This window comes from Peromyscus leucopus, chromosome 14 (genome assembly GCF_004664715.2).
Source record: "Peromyscus leucopus breed LL Stock chromosome 14, UCI_PerLeu_2.1, whole genome shotgun sequence".
In the NCBI taxonomy this organism is placed as follows: Eukaryota; Metazoa; Chordata; class Mammalia; order Rodentia; family Cricetidae; genus Peromyscus; species Peromyscus leucopus.
In genome coordinates this window covers 37,439,745-37,454,821 of record NC_051075.1, presented here as the reverse complement: position 1 = coordinate 37,454,821, position 15,077 = coordinate 37,439,745, and the positions used below count along the sequence as shown (strand labels likewise).

The window sequence follows — 15,077 nt, the reverse complement described above, 5'->3', positions numbered from 1 at the left end:
CTGATGGTTCCCAGGCTCAGGCCAGGCTCAGCGTGTCTTTACTTTTCCTAGCCAGACTGCTGCTATCCGCCAGACAATCCAAGCAGCACTGCCAGGAAACTGCCCCCCTCTTCTGGGGTGGTTGGACCCCTGCCTGCCTTGCTGTCTTTTGCCCTCTGTTTTGGAATTTTGGATTTCTGGTTATGGTTACTGAAGTTATTGGGACCCATAGACTAGTTGTAAATGCAAATATAAATGAAACAAAATGCTAAGCATTTTAGACAAAATCCTGGTTCCGCAGCAAAGGGTACTTGTCTGTCTCTAAGGAAAGGAGGACTGTCTGAGCAGACTTCACCCATGCAACTGCCAACCCCGCTTTGGCTGCCCCATACCTTCCTCCCCACCCCTTTAATCCTCCTTGTCATTGAAATCAACCGCGTGTGTGTGTGTGTGTGTGTGTGTGTGTGTGTGTGTGTGTGTGACCTTTAACATTTGAGACAGGTCTTACTCTGTAGCTTGGCTGGCCTGTGTGTGTGTGTGTGTGTGTGTGTGTGTGTGTGTGTGTCCTTTAACATTTGAGACAGGTCTTACTCTGTAGCTTGGCTGGCCTGTGTGTGTGTGTGTGTGTGTGTGTGTCCTTTAACATTTGAGACAGGTCTTACTCTGTAGCTTGGCTGGCCTGTGTGTGTGTGTGTGTGTGTGTGTGTGTCCTTTAACATTTGAGACAGGTCTTACTCTGTAGCTTGGCTGGCCTCAAACTCTCAGACCTCCTGCCTCCACTTTCTGAGTTGTGGGATCCCAGTGTGTGTTAAATGCCCTGCGGGGATTAATACATTGTAAAACAAGCAACTTGGACCGAATGGCTGAGAACTTTCCAGCCTGTGGCAGCTGCTTGGGGCCTTCGTGGGTATTTCTGCAGGAGTGAAGGCTCACGGTAGGACTCAGTCTGTGTGGCTTTTCTTTTCTTTGACTGTGGGTAGGTTGTTTTCTCTTTACTACCGTAAAAAAAATTTTAAGTTAATATAGGTTCGTTTTAGAGAACTGAAACAGTGAGAATTTCCTTGTGTTTTCTTTACTAGCAGTTAGACATTGTTAAATATCATCCTATACTTCAAATATGCCTATTAAGGACATAGGTCTCCTATCAATTGTCAATTTGACACAGCCTAGAGTAGCAGTTCTCAGCCTGTGGGTCAGTATCGTGCATATCAGATATTTACATTATAATTTGTAACAGTAGCAAAATCACAGTTATGAAGTAGCAATGAAATAATTTTGAGGTTAGGGGGTCACCAGAACTTGAACTGTATTCAAGAGTTGCAGCATTAAGAAGGTTGAGAACCACTGGTGTAGAATATCTGAGAAAGTCTCAGTTGGGGATTGCTTAGATCAGATAGGCCTGTGGACACGTCTGGGGGGTATTTTCTTAATCACTATTGATGTAGCATGGCCTGGCCCACTGTGGGCGCTCCCGCTCCACTCAGATCCTGGGATGTGTAAGAAATGCAGCTGAGCAGAGGCTAAGGTACCAGCAGTAAGCATGGCTCCTCCGTGATGTCTCCTTCAGTTCCTGCCCGAGCTCCTGCCCAGACCTCTTTCAAAGATGGATTGTAACCTGGAATTGTAAACCAAATGATTCCTTTCCTCCACAAATTGGTTTTGGTCAGAATGTATAATCACAGCTACAGAAAGCAAACTAGAACAATAAATAGGTATAGATGATAGCCTAGATATCATGTATAATCATTAAAATATGAGTTGTATAGACATATTTGGGATGTTTCTTAAGTTAGTTTCAGTAAATATACATTTTTAATTTCTTGTATTATTTCTTTATATGGTTGTATAATTTTTCTCGTCTGTGTGTGTGTGTGTGTGTGTGTGTGTGTGTGTGTGGTGTGTGTGTGTGTGTGTGTGTGTGTTTGGAAGATGGGGTATCCTGCTGTAGTCCAGGTTAGTCCTGAACTCCAAGTTCTCCTGTCTAAGTCTCCCAAGTGCTAAGGTTACAGACAGCACCACCATGCCATGCTAGTTTTTTTTCCCCTTTAAAAACTTGTGTTTTGGGCTGGAGAGATGGCTCAGTGGTTGAGAACACTGACTGCTCTTCCAGAGGTCCCGGGTTCAATTCCCAGCACCCACATGGCTGCTCACACCTGTCTGTAACTCCAGTTCTAGGGAACCTGGCACTCTTGTACAGACATACATGCAGTCAAAATACCAATTAGCATAAAATTAAAAATAAATAAATAAAAAAACTTGTGTTTTTATTTTTTATATGTATGTGTGAATGCCTATATGCACATATGTATACCATGTGCATGCCTGACACCAGAAGCCAGAAGAGAGAGTCGGATCCTCTGGAACTGGAGTTACAGATGGATGTGAGCTGTCATGTGGGCGCTGGGAACCCAGCCTGGGTCCTCTGCTGGGTCACAAAGTGCACTTAAACCCTGAACCATTTCTTTGTCCTCCCTGCTAGTTTTTAATGCATTCTGTAGTTCCTTCTTATAAACAAAGCTGTGGTCAGTTTTGACCACAAAAGAACAAGCAAATTCTTTTCATGCATTCTTAATTATTTAAGAACATTTCTAGAATCAAGTTTTGTACATTGTTTTAAAGTTTTAGTGAATTTTGACCATTGTCTCTAAAGGAGTTGGACCCATCAGCAGTGACTAAAAGTCGGTATCTTTCCTACTTTACAAGTCACACCCTTTCTGGCTAGCAAGATCCTTGTTGGGTAAAAGCACTTCCTGCCACCTTGGCTACCTGAGTTCCATCCCCAGCACCATGAGGATCAACTTCGTAAATTGTCCACTGTGTGCATGTGCACGAATGCACACTAAACAAATGGTTATAAAGGTAAGCCTTTGCGACCTCCAGATAATAGTTCAACTTGAATGATCCTCTGAAGCAGCCTGCCTCTCCGTAAAAGCAGTCCACATTAGAAGAGTTAGTCTTTTCAGGGACAAACAAGCATCCTAGCAGACTAAGTGGAAGGCTTTAGTTGCCTGGAGATAAAATCATGTCCTCCGGGTCTGGGGTCTGCACCAGATGGGGTCCCAGCACCGAGAGGAGAAATGGACACAAGTTCCCTTACCTAACCCTAAGCCTTCTCCACTTGACCACAGCTTACTTTTCTCCAGTGGTCTCACAGGCTCACCACTCTTAAGGCCAGGCCCTGCGCTCAGCAATGATGGCCAACACAAAACAAACTCATGGTAATTTTGGAGGGTTTTTTGTTTTTTGTTTTTGTTTTTGATCTCAGAATGCTTTGGGCCTTTTCCCCCCCATACCCTATGGGTCTTTGTGTGTGTGTGTGTGTGTGTGTGTGTGTGTGTGTGTGTGTGTGTTTGTGTGTGTGTGTAAAATGGCTCCCAGTTTTATGGTTTTAGAGTTGGGGGAGGGGCAACTATAATCAGAATATATTGTATGAAAAAAATATGTTTTCAATTAAAAAAATAAAATTGAAAAAAAAATCATGTGCTCAGATTCTGGCTAGAGAATCTGAATTTGTCTGCCTAACTGTGGGAGAAGTTAGTCTGCAAGTGCAGACTTCTCCTGTGACAGGATTCTCCTGTCCAGATTTCTTCAACTGTGTGGAAGCAGGCACGTCAAAACTAAGGAGCTTCGTTGGTGCAGTGAAAGGATCTCTGCAATGGGCAGGTTGAGGGGCAGGGAGCAAATATGTGTGAAAGGCTGGGTGTGCCAGTGCATGACTAACTTCAGACTCAGGAGGCTGAGGCAGGGGGATCACTGCAAGTCCAAGGCCAGCTGAGGCTACACAGTGAGCTCCAAGCCTGCTTGGGCTACAGAGTGAGACCTTGTCTCAAAATAATAAAGTAAACAAAAATTAGTATAATTTTTGGCTCATGATAAAGCCTTGCATGCACAAAGTCCTGGGTTCATTCCCCAGCACTGTGTAGACGGGACTTGGGGGTGCGCCATGTGATCCCCAGCACTGGGCAAGGAGAATCAGAAATTGAGAGGTCAGCAGGTAGAACTAAGTATTGAGAGCAGCAGGAGTAGGGTAGAGAGGAAACTGCCAGGGGTTGTTTACTGAGCTGTAGGAGGAAAGAACTCGTGTCTAGAAGTTAGTGGGTAATCCCTACAGGAAAACAGAGGGTGGTGCAGTCCGTCCTGGGCTGCAAAGCATCCTTACCTGTCACCTCGAATGGGCTATGACCAGTTAGTGGCAGACATGTTGACTTCTTGGAACTGCCCATCTTGTCTCCTGTCCTTGGGCTATTGCATGGGACTCTGCTACCCATAACCCTGTAACAGTACCTTTCCCCACCACCGAGGAAATCTTTTCTATGGTTTCATTTTGGATTTATTTTTCCCTCTTGTAAACTTTTTCTCCAATCTACTGTCTGTGGGCCAAGAACGCTCCCATGCTTTGAAAAGCTCAGGAGTTAATATATTATGGTGTATTGGCCTTCTATGTCTATATCTCCTCTCCTCCTCCAGTAAAAATCCCCTGTTGTGGAATAATCCTCTTGTATACGGTAAAGATTTGTCACTCGAATTGGTTTAATAAAACGCTGATTGTAGCTTAGGTGGGAAAGCCTAACTAAGAGTGCTGGGAAGAGGAAGGGCAGAGAGTCAGCAGTCACCAGCCAGACACAGAGGAAACAAGATAGGACTGTCGTAATGAGGAAAGGTACCAAGCCACGTGGCTAAACATAGATAAGAATTATGGGTTAATTTAAGCTTAAGAGCTAGTTAGTAATAAGCCTGAGTTACCGGCCAAACATTTATTATTAATTTAAGCCTCTGAGTGGTTATTCGGGAATTGGCAGGCAGAAGAGAACCATCTGTTTGCATTCCCCAAAGACAGCACAGGTTTTATTATGCCACTGGTACCTGGAACAGTGCCTGGCACGTAGTAAATGCTCTGTAGTGTTGTGGTGTGAATGAACTGGTTGAAAAATAATATCCTTAAAGAATTGGGCATAGAACTTTAAAGTGTGAGGCATACTTCTTTTGTGTGTGAACCAGCTACTATTCCTCTTTTAAACCTTGTAGATGCTATGTTGCTGTTTCTGTAGTATAATTCCAGTTCTTAAATCTGAGGTCTTTAATCCTGACCCTAACAAATACTGGACACTAGAGATAGCTTACTGAATATTGAGACTCTCATTTTCTAGTTATTAAAAAATATTTGTAGGAAGAGGGCATGTGTAAGATGAAAGCCTCAAGTTGGCATCATGAAGTTTTGTGACCCTAAAAATATTCCAGAAGAAAGTTAATTTGGAGTAGGATGAGGCATCTAATGTGAAGGGCAGTAAAGCCTATTTAGTAGGAATTTATCTTTTTTCCATCTCATGATCTCAGTACTGGCTGGTAAGCATTAACTAAGGTGTGTAACTATACTAACTAACTACATTGATTAGATTCCTGGGTGCTCGCCATGCTTGCCTGCTTATACCAATAACCTACTAAAATGAGAATTAGCAATACACCGAGCTTTTTTTGTAGAGGTGCTGTGGGATTTTAGTTCCTTTTGTAAGCAGTGCCAGATCTTCAAATTCTGTTTGTTAGTTTAAAAAGAAGTACACTGGGCAATAATTTGTTGCATGGGAATGTTGAACTTTAAAATTCAGTATTCTAAAATCCAGTACCCCTTTGAATTATATTGTGAAGTTACATAGTTAAATTTCTGAAAGATCTCTTGATTTGAATTGAATCTGAAGTCTCTCTGTGTGTGCATGTGCGTGTGCCCCCGCCCCTCCCCCCAAGCCTTTTGCCTTTCATTATAAAAGAGCCTGGTACTGCTTTCTGTTTTAAAAATTCCGCTGGAAAATTACAGAGTACAAACATTTGCCCATCAGTTCTTCCTTTGGAGATGACAGAAATATGTCTTCCAAGTACAAACTGGCATTTGAATATTTCTGTTTGTGGGAGTTTAGTTTGTGGTTCTCCGTGTGTTCTTCTGTAACTACATGTATTCAGGCTTCTACACAGTGCAACTGAGTTTTAAAACACCATCTTTCTGTGGTTCCATAGTTGTTTTCAAAATTTCCAAAACTGTGTTTTTTTTTTCTGAGCAACTGGGGGGGCGGGAGCATCAGTTCTTGGACCTTGCTTTTTTATCAGGTCCAAAGGAAACTCCACTTCCCCAAACCCCAAAGGCCCGTCCATATATCCAGAAATGAGCTCAACCTGGGCTACAGGAGGATTTCTGGTGGTTAGATAAAAGCCAACATTCCTCAGGAACTTGAGAGGCTAGTTCCCATCTACCAAAGGAGTACTTTCCCTTACTTCTGGCCGAAGGGACATGGCTACCTGTGGCGCCTATCAGCGCATCAAAGCCCATGCTGGCTCCAGGCCCCCTCAGCATCACAAGGACCGACCACACATTTCAGAGCCCAGGCTGGCATCCTAGTTCTCCTCTCCTCCTCTGCCCTACACTCTGTCCAGCTCATGGCTTCCCTCCCCACAGCTACTCATTCTCTCTCTAACCCTGCTGGTCTCTCTATGGTTTTTTCTCTCTCAATGCTCCGTTCCTGCCTGTCACTGTTTTCTCTGTTCTCTACCCCCTGCTCTTCTCCCCTCTCTCACAGATGGCCCTGGCCGTGGCCAGTCTGCTGGCCATGTTCAGTCTACTTCTTTCTCTTTCTGCTCTGGACTCTTTCAGATGCCTCTGGCTGTTCTCTCTCTCACATCTACAATAAAACCTTCCCCTTAACCATACCATAGAGCAGTCATGTTGTCAGTTTATACAGTTCCAATCTTAAAAAGTGATTTTTAAAATGTGTCTGAACAGATAGATTCTTAAAAAATATTTTAATTTTTTTATTGGTAGACTTAATTTTTGTGTAGTTTTATATTTACAGAATTGATCAGATAGTACATAGAACTGTATTTTCCTATCCCTAACCCATATACAACTTCAGCTTTTATTATCATCTTGCATTGTGTGGTATGTGTCTTATAATTACTATGTTTCTGTATCCTTTAGTTTATATATAAAGGTTTACTCTTAGCATTGTGCTTCCGGGGTTACATCTTCACACACAACACCGTGACTGCCCCAAGAAGCCTCTGCATGCCACCTATTTATTTCTCCTTCTAACCACCTGACAACAGTCTCTACTTTGGCTTTTGTTGTGGTTGTTTGGTTAGTTTTGGTATGGAGGTTGTGAGCAAAGTTGTTTTTTCCCATTTCTGAAGCTTTGCCTTTTCATATCATATAGGTGGGATTATATGTATAGCTTATTATATTATATTTATACCTTCTTCAAATGGCTTCTTTAGTTTACCATCTATATTTTAGGTGCCTCCATCTGTGTTCATGGCTTATTGGCGTCTATCTTTTTAATACCAGTAGATGTACCAGTTATCCCTGTATCTATTGAGTGACGTCACGAATGTCACCTGTCTAATTTCATTATGGATTGACTGCTGTAAACATTTATACGTAGCAGTAAGTCTTCAGTTCAGCTGGGTACCTGCCTCAAAGCGGAGAGTGCTAGGTCATGCTAAGACCGCTTAGCTTTGTGAGAGACAGACACATCTTCAGTGCCCATGTCTGTACATGTGTGCTATTAATTAAAAATCAGTCTAATCCAGGCTGGAGAGATGTTCAGCACCTAAGAGCACTTTCAGAGGACCTAGATTTGAGTCCCAGAACCCACATGGCAGCCCATAGGTAGATGTCACTCCAGTTCCCGGAGCTCAGAATCCCTCTTCTGTCTTCTGTGACTACCAGCATGTGAATGGTATACAAACACATATGCAGACAAAACACCCATACACAGATAATAAAAATAAGCCTTGAGAGAATGTCGGCCTGATCAAAAGCCTGGAAGCATGAACTCTAAACTATCAGCAGTAGTCACCTAGGAGGGTAAGATGGAATGGAGAGGACACCATGTTTGCTGACTCATATTTTTAATTTTTTTTACAACAAAATCTTTATAATTTTTATAGCCTCTCCCCCCAATTTTTTTTTAATTTGTGGAAATAAAAATAGCAATGAATCAACATACACACACAAAAAAAAAATGCTTCAGTGTGTTTTCACTCTCATAACATATCCTAGTGTCCAGAGATTGGAGCATTTCATTCTCTGTATTCACAGGATTGGTAGAGCACCTACCAATGACTCTCCTCCAAAGGCTCATGTCCTGGGGACAACACACTTAACTGGCTTTGAGATACCAGCAAGACTTGGAATACTGAATATACTGAGACTAGTTTTGTGGTTGGAATTGTGTTAGTCAGTCAACGTCTCATGAATTCAGCCTTGTGTGTCCTACCTAAGACTCCCAGGTATGCATGTTGCTTAAGTGCTGTCCTGTGGTTTTATGTGTTACTTCCTGGTGTTCTCTGTTGCCTCTGTTCTTAAGCCCCTCTTCCCAATAAGGAAACTTCTGTGTCCGTGGAGGATTTCCTGTTTTCTATAGAATTCTAGTGAACAGTTTGAAAGATCCTCCTAGAGGAGGAATGCAGGTCAGGAAACGTGCGGACATGCACGTGTGCGGGCGCCTGGTTGGCCCCAGGCGGCTAAGAGAAGAGTTCAGTCTGAACTTGATTTTATCCCAGCCTTCAAGGGGCGTGTGTGTGTGTGTGTGTGTGTGTGTGTGTGTGTGTGTGTGCGCGTGCGCTTACAGGTTATTTAAAAGAATATTTTCTGTGGATGAAGTTTAGCTTTTAAGATTTTTAAAAAGATTTTAATGCATAATAATTCAAATTCTGTGACATTAAAAATCACTGAAAGGACCTAGGAATGTAGCTTGTCTAGCATACATTTATTCCCACTATACATGCATCAGTGCATGAATAAATAAATAAAATCCTCTTGGAAGCATTAATTCAATGTAAAAGATGATTGTATTAGTGGAATTTTTTCAATAAAAGTCATCAATGTTAGATAGTGTACAATTAATACTTTACCAAGTACCTGTTACATGTTAAATGGGAAGAGAGACACTCATTCTGGAAAGAAGCCCTGTCACCTTCACGGTGCCCAGTTGGTTGGTTTTGAATCTGACCCTGCCATTGGCAGGTTGGCCTTGGACAGTCATTTGATTTTACTGAGCTGGATCTTTTTATGATAAATTAAATAATGTAAAGCACTCTGCAAACCATAAAATAATACAGGTGTAATTGCCGTCATTGTTGTGGACTCTGTCTTCTAAAACACATTTTATAATCCACCGAGTAAGTCTCTCAGGAGGTCAGTTCTGTAACCTCTTACCATGGCTTCTGCACCCGGGTCTCACTGGCGTGAGGACAGCCTCAGTGTATATGAACCAGTCTTTCTACAACCCAGGAGAGATAAAAAGCTGCAAGACCTGAGTTAATGGGCAGGCAGTCCTTTTATTCAAGGACAGAAGGAAGGTGTCGGAATGTTGTGAGCGTCTGTGCTCCTGTTTTCTCTAACTATGTCCATGGTCTGGGGTAGGGTGACTAGGAATGGGGGAATTACAATGAGTGGTCACAGTTCACCTCGGGAGGAGCACGCGAACTCATCGTGTTGGACCATCGCCGGTGAAGATAACAGTCGTCCTCCATTCTGCTCGTCTGTCTCTTCCATCTTGCCCGTCTTTCAGCCTCCAGCTCGTTCTGAAGGCCTCCCTGCTAGCATTCTCCTCGCTGCATTCGTTCCTCGAGTCCCTTTCCTTTTTCGTGTGTATCTGATGATATGATCTACCCAATCCAGCAAATTACCAAAACCATCCTTGCCTCTTCTATCCTATAATACTTATTTTTATGACAAAAGTTGTCATTTAAATCTAATATAATAGTAAAAATGTTATCAGTAATTAAATTTAATTTTCACATACAGAATGCATCTGGTCATAGTGAAAATGAGCTCTGATATTAATAATAAGAATATAATATTCTTACTCTGTTTTAACTGTGTAAACAGCTTTAAGTATTCATAAACTTTGATATGAAAGTCTATTGTCTTAGAAACCATCTGGAAGAAATAATTTAAATAGTGAAAAGATGTATAGACTCAATAAGGATTATAACATCTGTGATATTAGTAGGAACTGCAAATGGACTATTATATGGACTATTTTAGAATAGCTACTTAAGAATCAATAAGGGGGCTGGAGATATGGCTCAGAGGTTAAGAGCACCGACTGCTCCTCCAGAGGTCCTGAGTTCAATTCCCAGCACCCACATGGTGGCTGATAACCATCTGTAATGAGAACTGGCACCCTCTTCTATATACATAATAAATAAATAAATCTTAAAAAATATTTTAAAAAAATCAATAAGGATTATAACATCTGTGATATTAGTAGGAACTGCAAACGGACTATTATATGGACTATTTTAGAATAGCTACTTAAGATTATGCATAGCAGGTAGAGAGTATGTTATTTTTAAAGCAATAAAAATCCGTGCCTACACTAGACCTTGATAGACTGCATATACCACCCAAGGTGATAAGAGTATAAATTCAGATTTTTCAAATCAGCGTGTATGTTAGATACCATGTGAAAAAATAAACTATGCTTTCATGGCTCTCTTGCCATATTCTTTTCTGCAGTTTTTAGAGTATTGTGGGAGCATAGACATTTTAAGTCACATATCTTTTAAACTAAGAGTTCTATGTCTAGGTTGCTTTATTGATAAGCTGATACATGCTAAAATATTTGCAGGGATATTTATTGTAGCACTGATTATAGTTTGTCCATGATAATTATAAAATAGTAATTTTTCTACTAACGATTTGTGTGAAGGCAATAATCAAAGCTATGGGTAGAGAGAAAGCTACGATATATTTATTCCTTTGTTAATAATTACAGAGTGTTAAAAGCAATAGTGAGTTATAAATTGTGTATCCTGTTGGTGAAAATTAGGTAGCACTGCAAATGTTGTAGAAGACCATGATGGGATCCTCATCTTCTATCACACACATGCACACACAGTCACATACGTGTATACATGGGGAGGAGTCAGCACGGGAAAGGTTGCTTTTTCTCTGGATGCTTAGATATGAGTCATTTAGATTTATTTTTCCTTTAGCGGCTTGTGGTTATAATTATAGTATACAATAAACATGAATGTTCTGTTTCTGTGGTTTTGGCTGTATGGAAATTTCTGTTTGTTTATTCATTTATTGAGTACTTACCGCTCTGTGCTGCCAGCCTGGTCTCAGATCCTGAGTTCAAGAGATCATTTCTGCACCCCAGCAGTTAGGACTGCAGCGTGTGCTCTGGTGCCCAGCTTCTTTGTTAGTGTGTAAGCCGACACATGATGATCGTACACACTTCCGAGGTCAGACTGACAGATGGGTATGCTGCGTATGCCGACCTGTCACTTGAAACACGTGTCATCTCTGTCTCTAATGTACCACACGTAATTACCTGTGGTCACGTGTTGTGCAGTAGAACACGGGGACTGTCTCCCCCATCTAGCTGTAGTTTTTTTCTGAGAAATAATACTGAGAAAATAGCCCACATATAAAGAAAAAATATTGTAAGAAATATACACAATATTTAAACAGTAGCTGTTTTTGAGGAGTGGGACTAAAGTCATTTTTAAAAAGACTTTTGTTTCTTTTCTATATTTTTCCTTAATGAGAAAATGACTATATCCATTTTACTGGAAAAAAGATTTGGGGTTTTGTTTTGTTAAAACCATGGTTGATAAGCAGTTTTTAAGGACAGTATCTTGTAATATTTATACACCTAACAAACTTGAATTTTTCTATTTTCATTTTTAGGCCAGAAATGTACATACAGGAGAATTAGCTGCAGTAAAAATCATCAAGTTGGAGCCTGGTATGTATATATATGTATATGCTGTGTGTGTGTGTGTGTGTGTGTGTGTGTTTTGCTAGGAATTAAACCCTGCCTGGTGTGGGTATGTATTAAAAATACTTTATATACTTTTTCATGTAATTCTAAGTCTTACATGCATATTCTATATTTCTTTCCCTTTTTTTTTCTTCCTAAAATAAATCTTTATGTGTTCTTTCAGGTCAGTAGAACATTTCCAATATGATCATATTAAATTGCATCAAAGATAGTCAAAGTTATTTTTAATGTGACAGTTTTGTTGCTAAAGGGAATTAGAGATGTACATGCTCAAAAATTAAAAGCTTTATCGACTCACAGTGACAAAGTACTTTTCTTTTGCAACTATAGCGAACATTTCAACTTTAGCTTTAGCTGTTAAAAAGTGTAGTTGGAAGTCACAGAGGCAGTCCTAATTAAACTCTGGGGGACACTAAATGAAACCCAAACTAGTAAATAGGGAAAGAGATCATGGGCGGGAGACAGGGCTGGTAGAGGTGAGAGAGAACTAGAAGGTGAAAGAGAATGCCCAGACTCCGTAGTATACGTGTATGAAATTGTGAAAGAACAAAATGTACTGATAAAGAGGAATTTAAAGGAAAAGTCAGTTAATATTCAACATAATGATATTCTGTAAATAAGCTGTTCTCTAATTGACTCAGTTTTCATAAATCACATCTCAGTTCAATGCTTATTTTATCAGCACCTCGTGTATTTCAGAAGACAGTGTATTTTAAAACACACAGAGAGATCAGTTTTGAAAACAAAAACCGTATAAAGCTGGCCAGTCCCTGCAGTGTCTGATGAGGGAGCGGAGTCGTAGAGCAGGGAGGCGAGCATCTGGTGGTCCTGCTCATTTGCTGCTTCATAAACGGAGACCTGTGTGATCACGTGTGGTTATAATTATGTGGGATTCTTAATTTGAGCACCTCTTACATTTCAAATACATTTTTGGATCATCATCCATATTACTTCAATAAATAGCTGATACTTTGAAATAGCCTGTTTTAGAACAGTTTAAAATCATATTTTCAGACATGACACAATACCTTTTCCTCTGACAGAAATTGTTGTATTTCAGAATTCTGTTACTATTCCATGTGATGAGTATAGACTGATCTCTAAAATGTCACTAACTAAAGAGATGGGACTATGAACAGACTTCCCTGGAGGAGTCATTTGAGTGAATGAGTCATAGTGGGTCACATTGTATCACATCATGTACAAGGACTGTGGATAGTCTAGGTTCTGGGCTGGGCTGTAAGAGGAAGCATGATGTTTATCCTTTTGCTGCCCACAGGAAGTACACGAGGCTGGGTTCTGTACTGATTGATTGACTTATACGTGACTTACTTTTCATTATAATTCACATTAATAAGTATATTTTTAAAGTCTGCAAGTCTCACTTATCAGGTAACCATATATTGTGAATAATGCAGAAACTTGATTCAATAAAAAGGAAAAAAATCAAGGCTAAGGAGATGACTTACTAGATAATTACTGGCCTTGCAAATATAAGGCCAGTGTTTGGATCCCAGCACCCTCAATGCTGGGTGGACATGGAGGCCTTACTGTGATCCCAGCACCATCCGGACAGAGCAAGGATCCTGGAGCAAGCTGGCTAGCTAGACTAGCTCAATCAATAAACTCTAAGCTCAAAAGAGAGCCCCTGCCTCCGTGTATAAGGTGACAGGCCATCAGAAAAGATGCCCACTGTCAGTCTCTGGTCTGTATACACGCGCACACACACACACACACACACACACACACACACACACACACACACACACACATACGTATGCACACCAAGGAAAGAGAGAGAACTGTACCATGCATGGTGGTGGTGTTTAGCTTAGTGGTTAAATACGGGGTCATAAATTAAGACTCTAGGAAGAGCTGGAATTCTCACTTCCTTGTTTTGTAAAAGCCCTTGGTTTCATATTAGAGGTCACTCATAAAGACTGGTGTTTAAACTCTCCCTCATTCAGAAAATATTGACGATGTGATCTCAGTATTTCACCATTTTGTCTGGATATGTGTATGATGTGTGTGTGTGTGTATGCGCGCACGCGCACACACAAAAGCATGTGCACATGTGTGAGCGTGTGTTGGGGGGGGTCGGCCTGTGTTAACCACTATATACACTCAAGCTCTCCATGGCACTTGTGGGGATCCTCCTGTCTCCACCGCCATCTCACTGTAGCACTGGATTACAGACACATGTATCCACACCTAGCCCTATAAGGTTCCGGGGATTTGAACTTAGGTCCTCAGGCTTGTGCAGCCAACACTTTTCCCAGGGAGCCATCTCCTCGGTAGGCGACATTTCTGTATTTAGTTGATGGCTTGTCGGCTGCTCTGCCTGCCTCTGTCGGGTTATTCTTCCTCATGACTGACTTTTAGATGTTCGCGTCTGTAGCGTCCCGAGCCTGGCCTTATCTCTGCTCTACTTCTGGTCTTTGTCTTGTTTGCACAGAGAGATGTCTTTTCCACCTCTCAGCCTTTCCTTTCTTTTTTTGTCCCCATTTTCAGGCCTTTTCTGTTAGATAATTATATATATTTTTTAAATTAACTGAAATTTCTAAGAGTTGTCTCCTTCCAGATTTAAATATCTTATCCATCAAAACACTTCTAAATAGTGAGCAAGTGCTAGGTGTGTGTGTGTTTTTCAAACTGTTGAACAGTTTCCACAGCCATCACCACAAAAGCGTCCTTTATTGACAGATTTGAAGTGTGTTGGTTGGATTTATATCATGATACAGTGGTTTCTGCTTTCTATTTTAAGTTCAGTAACATCCTGGTTTTGAGTAAAATAACTTTTTATTATCTATTAAAATCCTCTTTTATTTTTCAAATGTTTGCTTTTTTTATTATTTATTTATTTGGTTTTCTGAGACAAGGTTTCTCTATATAACAGCCCTGGCTGTCCTGGATCTCGCTCTGTAGACCAGGCTGGCCCTGAACTCAGAGATCCACCTGCCTCCACCTCCTGAGTGCTGGGATTAAAGGTGTGCACCACTGCTGCCTGGCTTATTTATTTATTTTACAATAATATTAAATCTTTTTGTTTGTTTTGTTCTGGAGACAGGAGTCTCACTATTTGCCTAGGTGGTCTCAAACTCCTAGGCTCAGACAATCCTCCTGCCTCGGCTTCCTGAGTAGTTATAACTACAGCTGTCTGCCACTTCCTGTGCCTGACTGTAGAGGGGAACTTCTTGAGTCTCAGTGTTGTCTCTGGCCGTCTTGTAGAACTGATGTCATTCCTGATAGTCTTCACATCTCTAAAGTTACTGGTACATGTACACATCATATAGGTGTATGGGTGCTGCTGATTTG

At 41.0% G+C, this 15,077-nt stretch overlaps 1 protein-coding gene across 3 annotated transcripts in view; it reads left to right on the top strand.

Moving 5' to 3' along the window:
* The window catches only part of Map4k5 (mitogen-activated protein kinase kinase kinase kinase 5), a 97,160-nt gene that overhangs the window by 8,552 nt on the left and 73,531 nt on the right, over positions 1-15,077 (top strand). For all 3 annotated transcript variants that reach the window (XM_028858632.1, XM_037210589.1, XM_037210588.1), the window contains exon 2: positions 11,669-11,726. In XM_028858632.1, coding sequence (XP_028714465.1) covers positions 11,669-11,726 — 58 coding nt within the window. The remainder of the gene's footprint in view (positions 1-11,668; positions 11,727-15,077) is intronic.